Source organism: Oryzias latipes, chromosome 21, assembly GCF_002234675.1.
Source record: "Oryzias latipes chromosome 21, ASM223467v1".
Classification (NCBI taxonomy): domain Eukaryota; kingdom Metazoa; phylum Chordata; class Actinopteri; order Beloniformes; family Adrianichthyidae; genus Oryzias; species Oryzias latipes.
This window is the reverse complement of record NC_019879.2, coordinates 17,263,300-17,287,147: the sequence shown is the minus strand read 5'-3', so window position 1 is coordinate 17,287,147 and position 23,848 is coordinate 17,263,300. Positions and strand designations below refer to the sequence as shown.

The following is a 23,848-nucleotide window of genomic DNA, read 5'->3' as shown; positions in this document are numbered from 1 at the left end:
TAGAGGAATGGGTTACAATGAGTTTTAGCTCGTAGTGCTTTTTAAATTAGGTAGACTTTCGTGGAACTCCATGAGTAGAATAGATAGGAGTGTTGCAGTAAAAGTCAAACTAATTACTACTCAAACTTTAAGTACATGCTTAAGTGATTGGGCCTATGGATAAAAGTGTTTCCTTTGGTCATTTTAAATGCATTTATTGGAGGGTTTAGCAACAAAACACATGAAGATTTTGGAATAACAGATGACAATTTTGCTTCTTAAGACTAGTATTCTAGTGGCAGCACCCAGTGCTTGTTGAGAAGAGTTAAATAAAATATTTGTCTTCATGGAAGTCTTCATCGTTTTTTATAAAAACAAATAAAAAAATAGTTCCACCACTTACTAGCATTTCAGAAGGGTTGCCTAATGTGTATGAACATTTCTGTACACGGACAAAATTGGTGGTTTTAGCCATAAATGTGCAGATCGGTAAACAAGTGTATGGTGGCTATAATGTATGAAATAAAGATTACAGATCATATGTTGCCTAAAAACTCTTACTTTAGTTTAGCCTAAAGTCCCACTCCGATCCTCTTTTAATTTATCTTAAAAGTGTCCTCAGCTATCTTTATGATTATCAGGAAAATGCCAAAATATTGTTTAAAACACCAAAAAAAGAAACAATGATCATGGGAGTGGGTTATTATTTGAGTTAATATTTAAATACCACACCGTTAACCAAGTCCACTCAGTCTCCTAGGCATACTGTAACTTCCTGTCTCATCAGTCACTGGGGAGCACACGTATTCCCAAAGATTTCTATTCAGCACTGTTCATAGCAGGTGCAAACTTTGAGAAAATAGAGATTAGCTCTCTTTGCTCCACAAAATGATTTATGCTGCGGCTTTTATCAGGAAGCTTCTCCCTGCCTGCAAAGATCATTTCCCCTGACTTCACCTCAAAACCAGAACTATTTTAAGCATTGGCTCATTAATACTTAGTGATTGGATTCATTGTGCGCCAGTCCTGATGGATGTTCTCTGAAGTTTTCTCCTCTCAACTCCCACCTCAAAGCCCTCTTCAATCATCGCCTTGAATTCCCTCCCAAGAATGTGGCGCTATTGTGCACAAAACATCAGATAAATCAGCTGGCAATGCCCTTTTGTTGGTTCGGTTCATCTACATGAGGCTGCATTAGCCACCCGTCTTCAGACCAGACATAATGATGGCTGCTCCAGCCTAAATCTCCACAGACCTTTAAATACTGTGTAGATAAATCAGCAGCCACAGAAGTTATGTTCAGCTCCCACAATTTCCTCTTCACTTTTGCGTAGCAATCAGACGGATTCCTAGTAAGACATCAAATGTACTCTCAAGCTTTTTATTATCAAGCTTCTCCTGCATGTTCATTTTTTTTTATTAAGCTGTGGAATTGTGCCCTTTTCAAATGTGCCTTCTTTTGTTATCCCGATTAGCCATATCACTCTGCATTTGTTTGTTTAGGTATCTCTGATCTGCCAGAGAAAACCACCACGGGCGCAGAGGGAGATTCATACAAAATGAACACAAAGCTGAAAACAGTATTTTTCCAGCAGATCAATGACCTTTTTTTTGGTACACATTTGTCAAAGCTGTAAGTGACTAACCCATGCAGGGATTCTATGACTCTTTCCAGTGATTGTCTTGACCTTGGACATTTTGAGTGTTTTCAGAGTGCGTCCCCCTGCAGCACATCTAGGCTCTCCTGTGTGACCTATTCACACATTTGCGCAATAGTTGCGTGTTTTATTCCAGGACGGTTGACTTTGACAGCAGGCTCATGTACAGACAGATCTGCTTGAGAATTTGCTCCATAGGAAAATGTGTTGTGCTGCAGTAAGTCTGTTGTGGGTGCTACAGCAGGGTCGACTGCTATTTATACTCCATCTCTGCAGCAGAAGCGCTTCATTCCCTGTCTCCATGGACTCCAACCGGGAGAGGAGATAAAGGAAGCATGTGAAACTGAAAATACTTTGAATATTTTTTGTTGATTGCTTAAGTCAGACATTTTCTTCAACCGCTGCATTTGATTCCCGTTTTGACACAAACCCCTGAGATGTTTAAAAAACGGAAACACAATGTTTATAACCATCACCACACACAATGTCTCAGTTTAACAGCCACTGACAAAATACCTGGACACATTGTCATAGTAACCACACGTTTCTTTAAGCTACGTCCTCAAGCCAGCTGCAGCAGGACTTTGAACATTCACATTAATCCATAGTAGATCACACCCCAATCTTGAATGCTTGGTTTCAACCATAATCAAGCTTTTAAGTAAAAGCATGAGAAATGAAGAAGGTGTTAGGTGCGAGTGTGGACAGGGAAATCAGCTGTCAGCAGCCAGATACTTCCGTTCTTCTCATTAATTAGTTTTGGGGAAAGAGAGTTGGAAGCCAAATTAGTATTGATTGTGATGGGCCAGTATAAGGCCAGTTTCACTGGCCTTTCTCACACATCATTGCCTCTCCTCATCCCCATTAAGTGGGAACAAGAGGGATCAGTGGCAAGCTGGGACCTATTAAAGACAGCACCCTAAGAATGGCAGACAGGCTAGCTAGCGCACAAAGCTTCTCTACGAGAAAGTGGACAACACTTCTTTTCAAATTGGATCCGTTTGTCCTTTAATCTCCTTCCTCATGCTTTGGAGCAGGTTGTCAATAAAGGATATACGTTTAAATTAAGGTATTTGTCAATGTTGCTCAAAGTCAGACTTTGTTCCCCATCCTTTTATCGTTTCTCTGTTTTTAGTTTTTTCTTCTTTTTCTTCTTCTCTGACTTTCATTTTATCACACCTGAAAGCTGAGGCACAAGTGTAGAAATGACTCTTGGCAAACGGTCTTTTCCCTTTTTTCCGTTTCCTTTCTACCACCACAAACTCTGCTTTTATAGTGTGACTGATGATTTTAATTACCCGTTAACTCCCCGTACTCAGCAGATCCAAATGATAAATCGTCCGCAGGGTTGTTAAAGCCACCATCTGGATGGTGGGAAGGAGTCTATGAAGCTTCTCTGTGCCGTCACAGTGAAGACAAGCAACACAACAGGGGTGGACTGCAGGTGTGCCTGGGGAGTGGATGAAACTGCCCCAGTTTAGATTTGGTTGACTGTTATTTCATGCAAGAAGAGTCACATCCATTTTTCTTTCTGAGATTTTGTGACGCTACTAGGCACGTCCAGAGAAGAAACTTCAAATCAAAACAGGAGAAAAGAAATTACTGTAGGATATTTGTCCAATAAATCCCATTATTATGAATAGATGTAGCACAAGACATGAAGAAGCTTGAAACCCATTAGAGTAGAGTCAAATCCACAGGTTGGACACCAATGAAGGCATTATTAAAAGTAAAACATGTGTGTAAAGTAAAGTTGTAAATACAAAAAAGGGAATGCAGTTTTTAGTAGCAAAATAAATATAATTTGTTTCAAGCAACCTGCTTTTTGACAGCATTGACTGTAAAGGAATGGTCACCTGTTGATGTGATGTAATCTAACGGTTTCTATTTATCCATTTACAGGCGGTTTTTTTACTTTGGGGTCAATGCGATCTTGGGCCAATACAATGTTAAAGAGCCCAATAGTGGGCAAAACAAATGGGACAGTGGTTGGACCAAGACATGTGAGGCTGTTGTGGTACCCAAGATTTAAATGTCAGCTTTAAATGAAAATCCACACTCGCTTTAGAGCAGATTTCAAGATAAAAAAACTTAAAATAATAGTATATTGAGGTTTCTAAACTGTTTTTGTGAATAGTGAATTTAAATGTGGAGGCATAGAAGGGTTTTTTGCTATTGTTTTTTTTTTTTTTTTAAAGTAGATCCATTTGGCTCTCTTCTGTAGAACACTTCTGCATTCAGGTCTTATGATTCTAAAGATTCACTGTAACCTCACAACAACCTCAGGGAGCTTGAATAAATGCATCCATTTGTTTTTCAGAACAAAAGCAGATAAGCAAAATCTCCAGGAACAATAATTTCCTCTCCCATAATCTTTAAACAATGAGTGTCAAGGAGTCAAAAGTAGTTATAAAAAAACAAACGAATGAAATTAAAGAAACTAACCACTACTTTTTGTACTTTGTCTTTCCAGTGTTCTTATTTTAAATTCTGTTTTATTTTACCACATTGAAGATCATTAAACAAAGATCACACATGTGGAAACTCATTGTTTCTGAGCTTTGTCCCAAAATATCAGTGTTTCATTTCCTCCAAAGATCTGTAGGTATAATAGCAGCATGACAAATATCACAGAGAGGTGTTCAGATGTTGTGCGGTGCACTTTGAAATACTTTATTGCCTCACTAAGCAAAGGAAACGCTACTGTTTCCAAAAGTAGACATAAACACAGATCGCAAGAAATGATAGCCTTTATTTGTTTCTATAATAATATATTCTATGTATACATTTTTAAATTCTTTACTCCGATTAGTCACATGACTTTTTATGAATTATTTTTTGCATTGTTGACTGCAAAATTTACTAATTTAAACCTAAAGTTTAATTTCAATCGCAGTTAAAAAAAGAAAGGATCTTTTTTTTGTTTTGTTTCAACATCTAAACTGCAGTCAGAACCTGTCAGTCATTGTCTGAGCAGTAAGATGTTAACAGATATTATATTTATTTATTTAATACAGAACAATGCTGGGTCAGGGAATAGCATCAACGGGTTCAGTGATGTGCATCCCTGTTTGAGATAACGGTATAGTAGATTAGACAAAAACTAATAAATAAAACAACATTTACTGCTTTACATTTACAACTTTTTAGTTTGTCCAAGTTTTACTAAGATTAAATGATAAAAGACATCTTTTACGCATTAAAAATCAAAATGACGCATTTACTACTAGACTGGAATCCATATTTTAGATACTATAACAACAGCAGTAAGAATGAAAAAAGTATCTGATGATGGCAAATACTTTAACTTTTCTTTTCAAGTTTCATATACCTCCTTTATTATACCAATTTAGCCTAGCAAATCTCAGTCATTAAAACTTGATGCTGTTGTTATTTAAAGCTGAATGTTTGGACTGATAAACTGTTTAATTGCATCTAAATCAAGTTTTTAAATGCACAGTACTGGAGTCTAATTGACTTCCTGATCTTGTTATTTAAAACTCTGTATATTACAAAACATATATATATTCATGAGTTTGTGTTAGCGCTAACAGTGGATTTCAGGGGGGGGGGGGGGGTCAGATAAAAACAGTCCTGTTAAAAAAAAAAGAAAATGATAAAGCCTCTGCTGCCACAGATTAAAGAGGGGTTTTTAGGGTCAATACACAAACATGAAATGAATGATTTGTGTAATTTATTAATGTATCAACACATTCATAGCAAGTAAACATGCCCAGCCCTAATATATACCTCCCCACAGTGATGTCCGGGAGGCATCCATAGGAAATGCCGGAGCCACTTCAACTGGCTTCTGTTAATGTGGAGGAGCAGCACCTCCACTCTGATCTCCCATGTTGACCTAGCTCCTCCACCTATCTTTAAGGGAGCGTCCAGCCACCTTGTAGAGAAAATCATTTCAGCCACTCGTATCCGGGGCTGTATCCTTTTGGTCATGACCTAAAGCTCATGACTGTAGGTGAGAGTAGAAGCATAGATTGACCAGTAAATCGAGAGCTTTGCCTTTGGGCTCAGCTCCTTCTTCTTTATAATGGATCGATACAGCGACTGCTGCAGCCGCTGCACCTATCCGCCTGTCAACCTCACGCTTCATGCATCCTTCACTTATGAACAAAACCTTTAGATACTCAAACTCCTTCACTTGAAGCGGGAGCCCTCTCCCCACCCAGAGAGAGCAAACTATCATTATCTAGGCAAGAATCGTGGCCTTGGACTTCCAGGTGCTTCCCACTTTTTTACAAATAAATGTCCTGTTAATTCTGTGACGATAATACTTTTCCCCATCTTTGTCCGTAAAGGTATACTATATTTACATGGTAATTGTGATTGTAACCTCTCTGCGATGAGCAAAAACATATTTACCTTTACAAGTGTCCAGGTGAGTTGTTTACAGGTTAAGCTCCGTTTACAACGTGCTCAGAAAGGTGCGTTCAAGTGACCATTGCCGATGAAAAGTCTACGTAAATGTGCATGTTTCAAGCTTCCACATTCAAAATTCACGTGCTCGTGTCGCTACACAATTTTTTTAAAGTCCATTTTTGGGCTCTACACGCAAAACCAATGATGAAACAAGGACTCAGATTTAGCAGTGACGATTTGGTGGCATCCTTTTTTAATTTACGGAAGTGCCAACCATTAGAAAATTCATCCTGGAGGAGAAATTAACAATTGGAGTTTGTGTCTGGCTGGAATTTTATGACACTGAGTCTTTCATATTTCGGAATAGAACTGTGAAAGAAAAAGCCTAGAGCACAGTTAGCTTCAACATTTTGCAACAAGCCTCTTCCAACTGTGAGTAAATGCCCTAATATCAGGATATCGAGAGTCCAGTGTGAACACCATATGCACGTTCACATGCCCGATGTGTCATCTGAGAATAAAATGAGGAAATTTGCCTGGATGTTCTAAGCACTCCACTTCTAAACAAAGAGCCATTTGCACAGATAAAAAAGAGAAAAACCTCACAGTCAATGGTAATGCTGGAAACAGCACTTTAAATTGACAAGTGTCCTAAAGAGGACTTACAAGGAAATAAACTGAGCAAATTCAGTCAAAACGGAGTGAAAGGCATTCGAATATTTTGAGCACTTGCTCTCTCGCACAGATTTTATGTTTCCCAGAAAATGTCCCCTTGGTGACATTAGACAAACAATGAGAGAGGAGGCACATCAATGTGAGTGTTGTAAACAAGAGTTTCCATATTGTGTTTGTGTTTCTTTGGTACTCTGGCTCTTTATCAACATGGAATCAGCGAAGTGTTACGACATCGTTTAAGCTCTCACACAGCATCAATAGTGACTCTATTGATTTTTTTTTAAACAGTTAATGGAAGCCTTTAGGGCAGGAAAGCTAATTAAAATCATATGCAGGTCAAGCTCATTTAAAGACTCCCCATTAGTTTGTGTTGAGCTCAACCACGCTCGACTGAAAAATCCATCCATGGGGTATCATAATTGACTGCTGGTTCTAATGGCTTTCCAGTTCTCCTTCATCCCAAGGATACATAGGGAGTTCCTCTGGCAGATTTCATGCAGCAGGTTTAATAGCCCACATACAGAATCATTAAAGGCAATTGATGTGTGTCCTCAAGGTGTCTTGTCAGTGCCTGAAAAAAGTGTTGTCTTTCCAAAGGCAGGAGGCCTTTGGAAATAAATAGCGAGTCTCCACCTGCACTTGCTGTGTGAGTTTGTTCGGTCTCCTTCTATAAATTATGCAAACTACCCAACCTCTATAGGATTTATACCGGTACATAATGAGCTTGAAAAAAATTCCCAAAAGGGAAAATTAATGTCAGCAGAATTACATTTATCTGACAGCATGATCAGCTACAAAAGTCCAATTAAGACTGTTAGCATCTCAATGGAGACTTAAGATGCAAAACAATATTGATGCTGATTTTGTTTCCAAAACTTTGATTGTGACGAGTAGCCAGAGCTGCTATATTTTACCTGAATTTTCTTCCGAATGGAAAACAGCGTCCAAAAACCATGTTGTTTTCCCTCCCTGCTCTCATGTGTACGTGCTCCCCAGTTTATCAACGCAAATCACGAGAGGCTCACTCTGCTGAGCTGATTTGAATCTGTGAGTCAGGAGGAGATTAAACTGAGGCTGTGTTTATTGTTTCTTATCAGAGCACAATATGCTAACAGCAGATGCCAATGATCTTGCTGCGTCTTAGAATAGCACTTCCCTGACACGACTCTCGCCACAAACCACATCGGCCCCGCTGTGGCAGTCGTGCCCAGCTGGTATAAGCAGAGGAGGACACGCAGCACGCCACAGCACCAACATGGGGCTTTGTTAGACAAATTCTGATCCCGCTGGGAAGACTTTCCCCTGGATATTGTGGAGGAAGAGGTAGATAGGAGTGAAGTGTGGGAGTTGATGAGTGCTGCAGATGTTTTAGTTTTTTTTTTTTTAATTTCTCCTAAACAGGTTTATTTTGCTCTTCAGCCACTGCATATCTATTTTTTGAACATTGCAATGTGCTCATATGTATGCATGTGGGCATAGCCATAACCCCCACACACATCTTGCCCTTTGAGCTTGATGACTATGCTAATAGTGTAAGCAGTTTCAAGTCACGCGTGACATTATACTGTTCAGGTTTCACCAGCATTTCAGACTACCTACCCAATTCTAAATGCCTTGCAAGTTGATGGTTATTAAGGAGAAGTCAAGCAAAGCAATGCATTTAATTTGAAAGTGACTGTTGCTTAATACAAGATGCTGGACTGTGCATCTCACCGGTACTTTGCTTTTCCTTGGTCATCAAGTTTTGAACTCTGCTAATGTTCTGAGTTGGCTGTTAGATTGCATTTTTTATTCTGTGGCAGATTTAATAATTGAATGTTAGTCATACTGGTCATAGCCATGTTTGGGAGTCACATCTTTACAAAAATAAAATATATCTGTATTATTTGCGGTAATAAAGTATAATGTTATAGGTCTAAAGTTCTCTGTTTTGTCCTCCTTTTTCATGTAGAAAGCCTATATTTTTATTTTTATGGACTAAAGCTGAGAGTTGCTTCACCTAGCTAAAAAAAAAACAATAATATTATTATGGTAGTCATTATAGTATTACATCATGCATCCTTCTTTTAAAAAAGAAATACTTCATGGTACATTTGTCATTTCAGAATTTATGTTCTACTTCTTCATAGGTTTTAAAGAAAGTAACTTCAAAGTACTACAGGTCTCATGTCTTGCATCATAATTTTTAAGAGTAATATTGGAACTTACTTTAACTCTTCTACAGTTGTTTTTTCTTTTTAACTTGTCCTGTCCAACAGCTGATGAGACAGATAAGAAGGCCTCTTGTGTTGGCCATATTTTACTGACACAACAGGGGGTTCTTGATCTTCAAGGTGTGTATTTGTATAAACCCCTTTTGTGATTTAAGCTTGTTTGTATTGATTACATTTGTATCCTTTTTTTGTTGGACCGGACAGAAAAGAAGAAGAGGAAAGAAGGGAGGGATGTTAGAGACAGGGGGTAAGGGCACCGAAGAAAGGGGGAGATAAAGAAATCTGGAGGATGACAGCAGTGGTGGTGGTGGGGGGGGGGGGTGTTAAGCAACAAGATGCTGGAGGATTATCATCATTACTGTCTGGTGTATATGTTAGTCACAAGGGGCGGTGCCTGTCCACACACATGCTCAAATGTTACAATCATACCCGTTGGCTCCAAAAAGCTTCACATTCAATCATGCCAACATGTACTGAACACAACCACAGTTTACACACACACATGCATACAAACCAACACAAGTAAAGCATGTGCATGTGTATGTGTATTTATGACAATAGTATGTGTGACAAAATTTCATTCTGTCACAGGTACTATTTGTGCAAGGTGAGCTAATACCTCTGGTCAGGTGTGTGTTTATGTTCTGTTGAGGTGAATGATGGCATGAAAAAAAGAGGGAGAGTGCCCAGCTCTTTTACAGTTTATAAAATCAACGTTAATCAGCTGATTTTGACGCAGAGAAAATGTTTTTTCACATTGGACTTGCACCGATACCAGCGCAAGGCTGCTCTTCTCTGTTGCAAATGCAAGTGTTTGCAGGGCAATCACACTTAACCCTTTAACACCAGAGAGTTGGCTGCAATGTTTACATTCTTTCGACTCTTCAACTGTTTATTCAATTAATGTCATTCCAGTGGATTCTAAACTAGAGAAAAGCAGCTTTGTGTTGATATGCAACACTACAGTAGTGAAGTGCTTATTCAATCAACGCAAATCAACTGAATCTGTCGCAGAGAAAAGCGGCTCCGCGCCAATTTGCAACACTTTACGTTTGTAAATGCAAAACCGCTTTTCTTCATGTTTAGAATCAGCTGATTCACGTTAATTCTGATTCAGGATTCAGCAACATTTCCAGTGTTAAAGGGTTAAAGGAAATTTTGATGTTAAGCCTCTCAAAACAGAGCCTTGTGTTCAGGAGTATTTCTGTTTTACATTAAGCGCCATCTAATGTCAGGGAATGAAATTGCATGTTCGCTCGGCTCATCGTCAGCGAAAATCGCCTGGGTGTGAACACAAAAAACGTGGCAAAAAACGCTGGCGAAAAACGCCTGGCGAATATTCGTCCCGGTGTGTACAGGTCTTTATCAACTGTTTTACTGAAAATCCTGCAGGGTTTGGCACAGCTTTTTTAGACTTTTGAAACAAGCGCTGCGTCTGCTTGCTTGCTGCTGCTTAGTCTGGCCTCAACACCCAAGCCTTCATCATTACACTGTCATTTCTAATGAACCCCCAAACCCTCAGAATACACCCCAATGCCAGACGTTTTTTCTTTTTTTCTTTTACCCTGAAGCTTCATGCCTCACTAACTCAGATTGAGAAAAAGAGCAGAGCAGCTTTCTCAGGCATACTCTTCTTGCAGAATAAGTGAAATCGAGTATGTTATAATTTCACCTTAAACCCACAGGAGAAAAGAAGGCCTGTATTTTGAACCCTTGTAATGAGTTAGTACTATTATAGCAGATGAAATAATATATAGAAATGACTCTCAGGGCAGTGTTATCTGCTGACCTCTCTTGGGGACTCAATGCAATTATTTACACAGGAAAAATTCATAGAGCAAAGCTAATGCAATTCAGTCAAATAAAGGGAGATGTTTTGGACTTACTTTCAAAACGAACCACATGATATCATGAGAGGGTGAAATAGCTTCAAGAAAGCTTTTTCCACTGACTTTAAAAGCTCCTTTTAAATGAGAATGGTTGAGCAGAACCTTGCTGTATGATAACTAACACTTTCACACCACAATAACTACAGGATAGAACCAAGAAAAGTCCTAATTCTGCATTCAAAGCACATTTTCATTGCTCACTGGAGTCGTCTGGTTCTCCACAACTGAAGTTAGCAACCACAATGGTGGCTTTGTGAGGCTGTGGGTAAAGATAGTTAAATAGTAGCCTCAAGATCAATGTAAGCATGCAGCTGTTTAGCGGTAATGGAGTACAGGGCCATTGTTGTAGCAGTGTTTGTTAGCCACCGTGCATACATGTACCATAATTTAATACCCTAGTGTTTAATGAATCCCAGCAGACTGCATTTACTTCTTTCTACTTCAGTTCTGATTATTCGCAAGGCATTCATTACTTTGTACTGCAAACACAGTTGAGGATGAGTATGACAAAGCTTCATGCATGTTAAGACCTGTATCATCTCAACTAATCATCACTGTGTGCATGACAATTCCCAGAGACTCAATCATATTTAACGAGACATTCATCACTTTTATCAGTTTCAAAATTTTAACCATAATATACTGAACGTATATTTGATTATTTATGTGTTTATTTTTTTAACTTCAATATGTTTCTTTTACCCTCTTATTGTCAAAATGGCTTTTATTCTCTTAATTTTTAAATCTTAATTTTTAAATCTAATATATATAATTCTACAGTGATTTTTTTACTCAATCACTGTATGCACATAACCTACATGTTTATATTTAATATCATTTTACATGTGGAAAGTGACAATGAAGATCTATCTATCTATCTAGTTTGATCGTTAGACTAAAGATTAAATCAGAACATTCAATAATTGTCTCCCCATTTTTGTGTCTTTGATGCAGGTCCGTCTCTGATTGGTAATCTCAAGAAAGACTGGGCTTCTCCAAACAGCATTGCTCTCTCCTGGCAGCAGCCCGAGGAAACAACACTTCCTGTTCTAGAGTATGAGGTCAAATACTACGAGAAGGTAGAGTCTTGTACTAACTGTTGGTAAATATAAGTTAATTTAGCCTTGATTCCGTTTCCAAATAAAGGATAACCTAACGTGTTTCCTAAAGGTTCAGCAAATTAAAAAAAATAAAATAAAATAAAGGTTGAGTTACAGAAAAAGAAAATCCGTCCAGAAAAGGTCTATGTCTGGGAGCTGCAGAGTGTGCTCAAACAATTCCACCTTGCTCATTTTGTCCACAGAAGTTATTTTTTAAAGTTTTGTGGTTTCTGGGCATATAACTCTGCAAACCCAAGTGCAAGCCTAAACTGGGCTAGCAAGCTGTTTACAACGGCATAATACTCGATTCTTCAGAACAAAACAAAAAACATGTGTGACCTGAATTTTATTATCAACAGTTTAAGAATGGAAAGAACTAACAGAATATGCATTTATGATAACCGGTTGTTTCAGATTTTTTTTATTAATATGAACTCCAAACAGTTTTTCTTTAGGTTTTTCAGGCTTTTTTGAATTGATGGTCATAATTATATACATTATATTTTTTATGGATTAATATACCAGCTGTTTTTTTTTGGCACTGAATGTAAACATCTGAATGCCACTAATCAGGAAATTCTAAAGTTTATGTAAGTTTCTTTTTGTTTTTTTTACTAAGGTAAAGTTAACTCAAGTAAATTAAATCAGCAGAACCCCCTCTTATTTTTTTTTTATCTCATGACATGTAACCACGACTATGTTTCCATGATCATGTTTGCTTTTCAGTTAAATAAACAGTACATAAAAGTAATTGATTGTTTTTTAAAAATAACATAATGCATCAAAAAATGTTGAACATCTTAAAGCTTAATCTTAACTTTTATAAAGCTTTGTTGAGCCTCAGTCTGATGTCCATCACAGGAGCACGAGCAGTTGAGTTTCTCGTCAACACGCACCAAGGTGCCCAGTGTGATCGTTTCTGGGTTACTTCCAGCCACCTGGTATGTCTTCAGCGTGCGCACCCGGACATCAGGTGGATTCAGCTCGTACTCCTCCAAATATGAATACCAAACTACAGGAGACTGTAAGTAGCCCAAACCTTCTACCACCAGTTATTTGAGAAAAGTTTTAATGACCATTATTGGTTTTACTACTTTAATGTATTTTTACTATGGCAAAAAATTGAATCTAGTTTTTGCAAACATGTACGTCTTCATTTTTGAATAAGAAATATATGATTTATACGTTTTTTTATCTGTACAAACAGCTATAAGGTTAAAGTTAACTTTAGGTTCAGTATAAGTTATAATTACATATTCATTTAGATTTGTTTTATCTTTCTGTTTCATAAAGACACACCTAAAAATTTTTTATTTTATTATTTCTGTTAAATTTTTGTTATCACCAAGTCATACATGATTTTTCTTTTTATTTCATTTTGTATTAATTAGTGAACCAAACTATATATCAGTCACAGAATTTGAGGGTTTTTTTTAAAAGAAAACAAAATTCTATTGAATCTTTTTTAAATAAAAAGTTATTGTTTAAAGTTGAAAGACACTAAATGTGCTTTTTTTTTCTTAGTGTGAACTTTTTGCAGAGTTTAAAGTGTAGCTACAACATTTTTCCATCTTTACAGCTAGATTTACATTTCTCGATAGATTTTTGCCCTCGAGATGAAGCTGCAAACGATAATTATGTGTATTTCTTAAAACGATCAGGAAGAAATTTCCTTAATCTTTGATTTCATATTTTCTATACATGTTTACTAGTGAGTTGTACCTTTACAACATAGGCACAACACACAAAGGTGCAGCTGCCCTTTTATGTTGAGGTAGGTATTGTTGAGAGGTGATTTGGCTTCACAGAAACCCCCTCCTTTCCAAAACTGCAGAGCTTTTGCTCTATCTGCAGATTAGAGGCTGCCCGGCCAAGCTTTTGTTCTGCCTGGCCTTTTATCTGTGTGAGAGAAGGTGGATTTGGCTCCTGTCGCTCTCTTCAGTCTGTCTGTCTGCCTGTCAGTCAATGTCAGCGCACTTGTTTTGTTTGGCGTTTTCCAGCCACCTGTGCATCTGTCACTAAAGTGTCTTATTTTCATTTCAGTCTCGCACCTCCCTCCTTTTATTTTGATACTCGAACACCTCATTTCAGCTGGATCAATTGAACACATCTGTTTAGTAAGTGATGTGAAGAGAGTGTGAAACTGAAAATCGTCATCTGACCACTGTCAGTTTCGCTGAATCCCCCCACACCACCCCTCTGAATGATGTGTAATCATTTTTTTATCAAGCACAATGACACACGTCGACATCTCCCCCTAACCGTCTACTCCTAACACACATCCACACGAGCCCTCGCCATTTGGCTCGCCACCATGCACTCTGATCTCCAATTCATATTCATTAAGCATGAAATATTATAGAATACGTTTGGTAATAGTAATCATCTTTCAATTATCTGGGATTCGTTAGCCCTGTGACAAAACACAGAAAAGAGAAAATCATGAATATCAAATAAGCCCAATTTAACCAAATGATCACGGACTAAATCACAATTTCATGAATGAATAAAATTAATTAAACAGCAGCCGGAAAATGAATCATTCCAGCACAAAACTTGACAGGAGTTTTCTGCTCTACAAAGAGCTGTTCAGGTATCTCTCTATAGGGTTTCCTCAGAAATACTCAGCCGGTATATGTATATTGCATTGATGGGAAAGAATATTAAAGATGATGTTTAATAAAAATGTTCTTTTTCCAATCAGATTATTCTGAAAGCCATCGTCTATGCTTCTCATCGCATCTCTTTGTTTCTTTCATTCTTCCCTGCCACATGAACATCTCATATGTTCCCCCTTTTCACATTTTTTTCCATATATTCTGTGCTCAACACAATCATTTTTCTTTGTCACCCAGGCTTTCAGCCTACCGTCAACTATTCTCTGCTTCTTACAGCTTCAGACATCGCCTCTGATCAAGGCCAGGTGTTAGTCATTGTCACGGCAGCAGTTGGTGGCTTCACCCTTGTCATCATCCTCACCCTCTTCCTCCTCATTACTGGACGGTAAGAGAAACTTGCTTCTACAAATTTGTAAAACAAATTTCTGTTAACAAAAAAGATCCCAAATGACTGTGGTTCATAATTCTGCAAAATTGCAAGCGGCTTAGAATTTATCAAATAGGTCGGAACCTTTTTGTTCAGCGGTTGCCATGGTAAATCCTCACATCTGACCTCCAGTGTGTGTGGCCTGAACTCATCAGAGTTGATGGCCCTAACCCCAATCAGCATTTATGAAACTGGTCACAAGTAGATTTGTAACTTGGGTTAATTTTACTTTATTACTTTTCTAATTAGACTTTTATTGAAATTGCAGTCTGAACCAAAATGAAAGTGGTGTTGTATGGCCCAGAGGCGGTAACCGCCCTCGACCCTCCCTTGTAAGCTGGCCTCCCTGACCGAGCGGCTGCTACATCCCCATCACTCTCCCTCTCTTCCCCAGCCTCTCTGGTCATAGCTGCACATTACAAATAGATGTAAAACCAACATGAAAAAGTTTTTTATGTTGGTTTAATCTCCATAGCAACCATTTTAATTTTTGGTCGCCTGGGGGTGACGAACATGTCTATGTAAATTTTAGAAGAATCTTCAAAAGTAAACTTTTGCTCTTTAACTTTTTGCTCAAGCACCCCCTAGGGCCCTATGTGTGCACATGCCTGCCTTTGGCCATATCATCATATTTATATAGGATATCCCTGACACATGTTTTGGTTTCATTTGTGATTTTGAAATATTTTTTGAGGACAATGAGGGAATTTGCCTCCATTCGTGTTTTGATGTTTTCTCCCATTGTGATGTCAGCATTCACAAACATTTGAGTTTGAGTAAAGGTTTGATGTAATATTTCTACATTATGTTTTGAAATAACTGCATTTGTCAATCCCCCATTTAAATTAGACTGTTAGGAGTGTGAATAATTGGCCTCATTTTCTATTTTTTTCTTTTAATGGATCCAGCTCATACAAGAAACAAGTGCTCTTTAAGGATGAAACAGGGAGACAGGCGTATCCACATATTATTATTATTCAGCGAAGGAAGGAAAGATAAATCATTTGTCAGTCTGCCGACTGAACACCACCTTCTCACAAACAAACGCACAGTCTAAATTTTGGTGTGTAAGAATGTGAAGTTTGGGTAAAGTTGGGTAGAGTTTGGTGACTCAACATTGTTTTTAACATGTTCTCAACAAAAATGCACAGATCTGCTCTAAAATTGAAGCTGCTGTAACAGGCTAAAATGCATGTGCTGTCCCACATAATAAGTATCATTCTGGTATATTTTTCACTCTCGCTGTTATAACAATATCTAATGCTCAAATTTGGAATAGAATACATAAATTCATCATGCTAGAATATGGTTACAATGTACAAAAACAAACAACAATCTAATGCTATTTTAAGATGTGGCATGTAAGTGATAGAATAATAATGCTGGTGCTTAAAAGCTGATTGATTCAGTGCAGTTAGTTGGAGATCCTGTTATACTGGTGTCTCCTTTCAATTAAATTTTTTGCAAACGAATCAAGACTGGATTACCATATTTTCCGCTCTATAGGGCGCAACAGATCTCAAGGCACACCGTCAATGACTGGTCTTTTCTTGAACTGTGTCATACAGTACAGAAGGCGGACCAAACTATGAGGTGCATTAAGCGAGATAAAAGAGTCAAAGATATATCTGTCAGTCAGTCAGACATTCATAGTAATTCTAGAATTTGTTCATAACACATAACATGTTGGCCACGTTAGAAGCGTCAGCCAATTCACAATACCTTCAACTCCTAGCTTTGTTTGCAACACGTAAAAATACATACAATTACGGCTAAAACAAAATTGACCGTGCTAATTACCGACCTCGTTAGTAACGCAAACTAACACAGTCCGTCACCGCTGCACATTAGCCACATTAGCATATTCATAATACCTGTAACTCCCAACATACTGATACCACTAAAATAAATGTTACTGTGACTACGTGAACTCTCAACCTTGTTAAAAAAAAACAGTCTGACACTGCTATATGTTAGCTGCATTAGAGATTTCACAATAACACCCAAATTTAAATGGCAGGATCTCTCAAAATCTCGTCGACATCAGTAAACACAACCAGATTTAATTCATATTTAAGACACTTTGGATTATAAGAAACACATTCAATTTTTTTTTTAATAAAGACTTTTAAGTGTGCCTGGAACCCTTTCGAGCAACTGTGCAGTTACCCAGGGCCACAAGATGTGTGGAAGGCCCTGGACTCCCAAAAAATGCTTCATTTTCCCTGCAGCTGAGCAGTTATGTCTCAAGGTGTTTCCTCTGCTACCGTGAACAAACATCACTTTACTCAGTGAGTGTGATCTTTTCATACAATGCAGCAACTGCAGTTGTAATACAGTTGGGTAGCAGAGCCATTTACCATGGTGTTAAAAATAAACACAATGTATTTTCTGGAAAAAAGTAAACTATTCAACGCAGCAGTTCATAGTGAAAACTCAGGATTTTGGGAATTTTTTTTGTTAGTTTGAGTGATAGGCAGGAATCACTTAATGCTGTTTTTTTTGTTTTAGGTCTCATTTCTTTTTCTTTGTGTAATGTAATTTATTCACATGTGCTTTTTGTCAATTCTGGCATGTACTGTCACTATAATGTTGTGTCTCAACAATCACCTTGCAAAGATGATCCTTGTTTCATTTGATATTACTGGACTAATCTTTTCTGTGAAAGTTTGAACTTTGAGAGTTTAAACAAGAGAAAATAGAGTGAAGTGTTAATGCATGTCCAAGAAAAGTTTATCAAGTGTGTGAGAGGTTTAACAGCCTTAACCAGTTAACACCGGAGCTTTATCACCAGTGTTGACATTTCTTTTACTTGGCTACGGTTACTCTTCAACCGTTGACGTAATTCCAGCGGGAAAACCAGCCCTGCACTAATATACAACACTACACAGTAGTGATGTGCTTACACAATTGACTTCAGTCAGCTGTTTGACAAATTGTCTCCTCATCAGAATCAACTAAATCATGTTGATCACGTAAACCATCAAATGTTCCTGATTTTTTTTCAGTGTTGCCAGCCTCATGTTAAGGTGTTAAAACATCTATACATACTTGTAAAAAAATCTAGGCTGGCTTCATTGCAGATTTTCTTTATTGCTGGTTATTTTTAGAATGTAACTTATGAAGGACCATTATGCTCAATTTTAGAAAAGGTAAAAATATTAAGTACTACTCATTAAGTAATTCTCATTAAGTTATACAATTATTTCATGAGAATGGTCATTTTGACCGTTTCCTTTAGTATGTGGTGGGGGGCCTGAAGATTGTTTGCCCGTGGTACAAAGTCCTAAACAAACCCTCCCTGGTACAAACATACGTTTCCATAGATTAAGTTTACCTATTAGCAATCTGTTGGAGAAAAAAAATGTCTGATATTTTTTTCATATATGCAAAAACTTAAATGATGTAAGTATTAGACACATTTAAAAAAAAACTATAAATATCAACCATTGGATTTTCTTTGCACATTTTAAAAATACTTAGCTGCTGCAAAAATATTTTAAGTGTTACAACATTTTTAATGCATACTTGCTCAAATTATTTCTTTGTGTTAAATGTGAAGAATATTTGCATTTGCTTTTTACACATTTGTAAATGTCATAGAATTAGAGGGATGTCAGTCAATCTGTGAAGAGATCCAATGATGCAAACGAAGCGCATACACCTGCCAATGCACCTAAGTGGTTAACTAATTCTGATCTTTTTTATTTGGAGAGAATGTTAAAGGACCAAACGCTGATGAGTATGATTATTTTACATGTTTGATAAGATTTAGACATTTTCCAGATGCCTAAAACTTCATCAAAACATTGTTTTTGTGCTCAAAATCGTTATCCATGAAGAGGTGGGGTTCACCCTCAACAAGCACCCAGATTTTTGCAGAAGAAATAGTTCTTAAAAATAGATAGACAATTTTTGAGAAATTTGTAGGATTTTTTTTTTAGTTGCACATATACTGTAGGTCCTATTTTCATAAAAAAGCAATTTTAAAAATGAATCCAGGAGGACTTAAATGAATGAAAACTGGTAAATGTTGTTTGTTTACCACAAAAAAGTACAACCAAGCTAACACTGAGATCCAAAGATGACCAACAACCCAGCAAATAAGGGAGAATAAAACCAAACTTTAATGCAAATTAACTAAAGAAAAGAAAGAATAACAGGTGAGTCAAACAGTGTTTTCACTGCGGGAGCAAATGAATAGATGAGCAGACGGTTGCATCCCATCCGATTCCATTGAAACCTTAATTTTTGGGTCATGGTTTTGTTTTGGTTTGATATATGATTTGTGTATTACAAAGCAACCCAAAAAAAGTGAATTTGCATGCGTTTACATAGACTTAAATAAAGCTTAAACAAAAGTAGTTGCTGCATGATCTTTTTGTTTTTCATTGTTTAAAGTATTAACACCAGGATGTTGCAGCTGAATTTAAACAACAGTGTTTTTTCCCAAGTCGACTAAAACCCTGGATTTCCACATGTACCAGTTTCTCATTTGAGCCATGCCAGAGTTCAGATGAACTTCCACAGCTGCTGAACGAAGTGAATTTTTAAGGAACCAGACTCTGGTGAGGATCAAAAAGCTCAGTGTGAAAGTGCACTAAGAAACTCTTTGTCCCTGCATCAAAAACTGCATCACTACATACAGAAGTGAATAGAACAAGGAAAGGAAAAAATGATGAAAGGAGCTAGTGAACACATTGAGTGTCTTTTAACATTGCAAAAATTTACATTTGGTTTTGCTGTATGCCTTGTTACATTTATTTGAATTACTCTCTTGTAAAAATCACAATGCTGATCTTAAAATTGCATTTTCCTGCAGGCAACAATGAGATCAAAGAGTCTTTTGTTGCTCTGTGCATTGCCCTGTTACTTACCTACAGATGATAACTAATCAAGACATCACTTTCCACTTCAAGTATAAAGAAAAGGCTGAGAGGAAATGTGTCAATTTTTTTCAACTTTTATCAAAAAGTTGAATTTTAGGGAAGGAAAATCAAACAGATCATTGTTTAATGTGGGTTTCTACTCAAAGCAACAGCACCTCTCAAAATGTACACTCCAAGACAGGTGCAGAGAAAGGTGATATTTTTTATAGGTATGACACAAAAACGATAGGAGCAAAAAAAAAGTCTTTAGCCATTTAGCAATGCAGCGCAAGCATGACCCTTTTTATTCTGAGCCATCTTGAAGCAATAGCAGCATTTGGACCTTTTTTGAATGGGTCTGTCATTTCTGTTGGGACTCTGACATGTGTGGGAGTGACTTTTACTTTCTTTCAGTTTTAGAAAAGCTCAGAATGGAGTCTTTGCAGCCAGAAAAAGATTATAGCTTTCAGTCAAAAAAAAAAAAAGCTTTTACAGATTAAGGTTTTGCAGCACAAATGGGTATTTAGAAGTAGCTGATGCGTGACGAGTGTTTAACACGTGGCTGCTCTAAAAAGCTTCCTGAATGCACATCTATGTTTGAGTATTCTAAATGTGAAGTGTGAAAATTCTACAGGAGGAAAATGTGCAGATATTTATCCTGTGTGAAGAGTTTCACTTAATGTGTAAGGTAAATTTCCTATCTAAATAATTTTTTCCCATCTTGTCCTCTTTTTTTATCTTTATTTTTAACTATCCTTTCTTTATTTAGCCAGAGAGGCAGCACAGTGAGGTAAGCTGTGGAGGATGTGAGGGCAGAGGAGCAATGGTTTGAATTTCGCTGATGCTTTGATTAGCCCTTTGAGTGGGGTTGTTTTACCAGTCTGTGTGGGTGTGAAAAGAGCTTGTGAAAATGTGGACATGAATATGTGCTGGAACAGCACCTAACAAGCCAGAAAACAGTGGAAGAAACATTGGGGTTGGTGTGCTGTCGCTGGGTGTGAGGCCTCTTAAGAGAATGAAAGCCAATGATAGGGACACAGGGACAGGCGGATAAAGCGGATCAGAGGATAGGACTGGAAGAAGCTGATAAAGGCACATGCCACAATTTCTTTAACGAACAGCTTGACCCCATCAGCAGAGGTCAACACTTGCTTTCCAAATCCCCTTCTTGTTCTCTCTGCTAGTGTTACTTGCCATGTTATCGGCTCTGCCTATCAGTTTACAGAATCCTACAGGCTTCACTTAGACAGAGCGCAATCCGTTGACCTGTGGCCCATGGCCCCCTGACACCTCCTCTAATATGGCAACTTGGATTATGTTAAGTCCTCTAAGAGAAGCCAGCTCCTATATGTTCAGACAGACTCAAGCAGGCTTGGTGGTTTTATTTCTCCCAGTCACACTCTGCATTGAGGAGAAATTTTCTCTACACTCTTTGGTTTTAATAGAACCAAAAGTGGTGTTCTTCAATAACGTACATATGAAAAGCAGACAAAGAGATCAAGAAAATTGTTAAACAAAAAACAATTTTGTCAAACAGCAGATGAAGCTGATTGTACCTAGCTACATTCACACCACCTTCAGCAACGCATGTTACACTTCCCATGAAAAGTCTATGTAAACACAGGTATATGCACGTTTTGGGCTTCCATATTGAAAACTTTTGCCTTCACATGTAGCTGCGCAAGTTTCTATGATCATTTTTGGACTCCAGGTACAAAACATCTGACCAATGAATGCGCATTGAATGTTAAACCGGGTCAAACTTTGACCAACTAGAGACTCAGTTTGGTTGTGACGAATGGATGATATCCCATTAATTCACAGAATTGCCAATCATTTGAAAATTGATCATGAAGGAGAAATTAGTAATAGTGATTTGTTTCCTGCTGGAGTTATATGACACCAGGTATTTAAATAGAGCTGTGAAAGAAAAAGCCTGGATTCACAAGATTTGCACCACTTGGACACTTCACACCAAGCCTCTTTCAACTGGAGGTGGAGGACGTGCAATAGAACCTGTTGGCGACAGTCCAGTGTGAACACGTGTTTAATAATGCACCATTCTTGAACGCGAGTCACACGCCTAGTGTGACCATAAATAGAGGGATTCACCCAAGTCCCTTTTGGAAAGTCCAAGTCTAAAGTATTTTGTTTTAGGTTTAGGTCATGATTTAAAATTTATAGATATAATAACAAAGTGGAGACACAAAAATACACAATTGGTGTTTCTCCATTCCTACAAGTTGAATACTAGCAAAGGCATTTATAGAGACTTTTTTTGTTTGTCATGTCTTGGAGTTAAATAAGAAAACAAGTCCCAAAACTCAAGTTTTAAGTCTTTTTGATCAAGACCCACTCTGATAAAATTTGTGGTTTAGGTGTTTTTAACACGTTCTTGTCGCAATTTTTCTCATGATGGACAGACATCTAGAAAATTTAACTTAAAATAGCATTTCTGAGTACTTCTTTATTCAAGTAGTTGTGAATCAGGAGCAGATGTCAAAATACAGTTTGACGTAGTTTCCGCTCTGCAGGAACTATGTCCTTGAAAATTATAGTTGTTTTTTTAGTTTGGTTAAAAAAATCATAATTAAAACACCACTGGGAATGTTTTTAAAAGCTCTGTAAAGATGAGCGTAGTGCGTCTTTGAGTCCCTGGCTGTAATACTTTGGGGAATTTCAAGTCCAAACAGCTGAAAACATTAATTCTTTTTCCGATTCATTGTGGGTTAACTATGGTGTCTCGGACAGCTCACAACAACACTTCTGGTTAACCACAACCTATGACAATTTACTGCAACACAAAAGCTGCAACAAAAGTAAAGCTACAAACAAAGTGAGCGGTGAGCTGCTGCTATTAGACGTGACATCAACAGGAAGCGAGCAATTTTCAATGTTAAATTAGGAAATGTTTGGAACCAACTTAAAAAGTAACAACTTGAAAAATAAATTTACACTTTTTTTTATTTCATTTCTTGTTGTTTGACATTTAGCAAAGCAAACAACATAAGATAAAATAAGACAAAACGTAATATTAGAACAAATTGATACCAGCAAACATTCATGCAGTGAGTCAAACATGTAAAAAAAAATAGATTCCTCCATGGCTGCCTCCTATGAATGTCAGAATTGTTCTTTCTTGTAGTGATATTCCTTGGTGTTCATGTTGTGTTCTGAGTTGTCTCCTTGTTTCAGTCACCACAGGTAAATGTTGATGATCTTCCCCAGCTGTCACAGCTTTGACCCTTTTTTCCATTTTGTTTTTTCTTATATCTAAGCATAAACCAAAACAATTAGATAATAATTGTCTGAAGGTTTCCAGTAAATCCTTATAGTATGTCTATATATAGCCATGCAGAGCAGGGCTTTCATGTGTCATCTTTTTGCTCATTATGAGCTAGAATGCACTATGACGCATTAGTTTAGAACAGGAAAAGTTCACGGCAACTTTTTTCCTTTTTTTTAAAAGCTGTTATAAGATTTACATTTTAGATGACAGAAATTGGAAAATAACTCCCCAAAAAATCTGAAAGGAACCAACTAATGGTTGTAAATCCACTGGAGGAAAGAAGACATGGGACAAAGGAAACGGCCACCCTAAACACATCATAATGGAAATTCCTTCCTTCTTTTAAAGGTTCAGTAATTGACTGTGGAAAGACAAGCATTAACTCTGAGATAAAGAATCTGCATTTCAAAAGAGACTTGTGAAACATGCTTCTTTTTTTCATGAGCGTCATATTTGTACGGTGGCCGAGAGGTGCAAGACACGTTTACATTTAAGATACAACCGACAACAAATCCCAGTACAAATTACCAAAACCTGAAACACAACAGCAAAACACGGAACAAATTACCAAAACCTGAAACACAACAGCAAAACACAGAACAAATTACCAAAACACAGAACAAATTACCAAATCCTGAAACACAACAGCAAAACACAGAACAAATTACCAAAACACAGAACAAATTACCAAATCCTGAAACACAACAGCAAAACACAGAACAAATTACCAAAACACAGAACAAATTACCAAATCC

The 23,848-nt window shown here is 37.4% G+C and overlaps 1 protein-coding gene across 2 annotated transcripts in view; it reads left to right on the top strand.

The window, feature by feature from the left end:
• Positions 1 to 23,848, top strand: part of epha6 (EPH receptor A6) — a 205,255-nt gene that overhangs the window by 148,068 nt on the left and 33,339 nt on the right. For both annotated transcript variants that reach the window (XM_023951152.1, XM_020713238.2), the window contains 3 exons: positions 11,746 to 11,870; positions 12,753 to 12,915; positions 14,786 to 14,894. In XM_023951152.1, the coding sequence (XP_023806920.1) occupies positions 11,746 to 11,870; positions 12,753 to 12,915; positions 14,786 to 14,894 (397 nt within the window). The remainder of the gene's footprint in view (positions 1 to 11,745; positions 11,871 to 12,752; positions 12,916 to 14,785; positions 14,895 to 23,848) is intronic.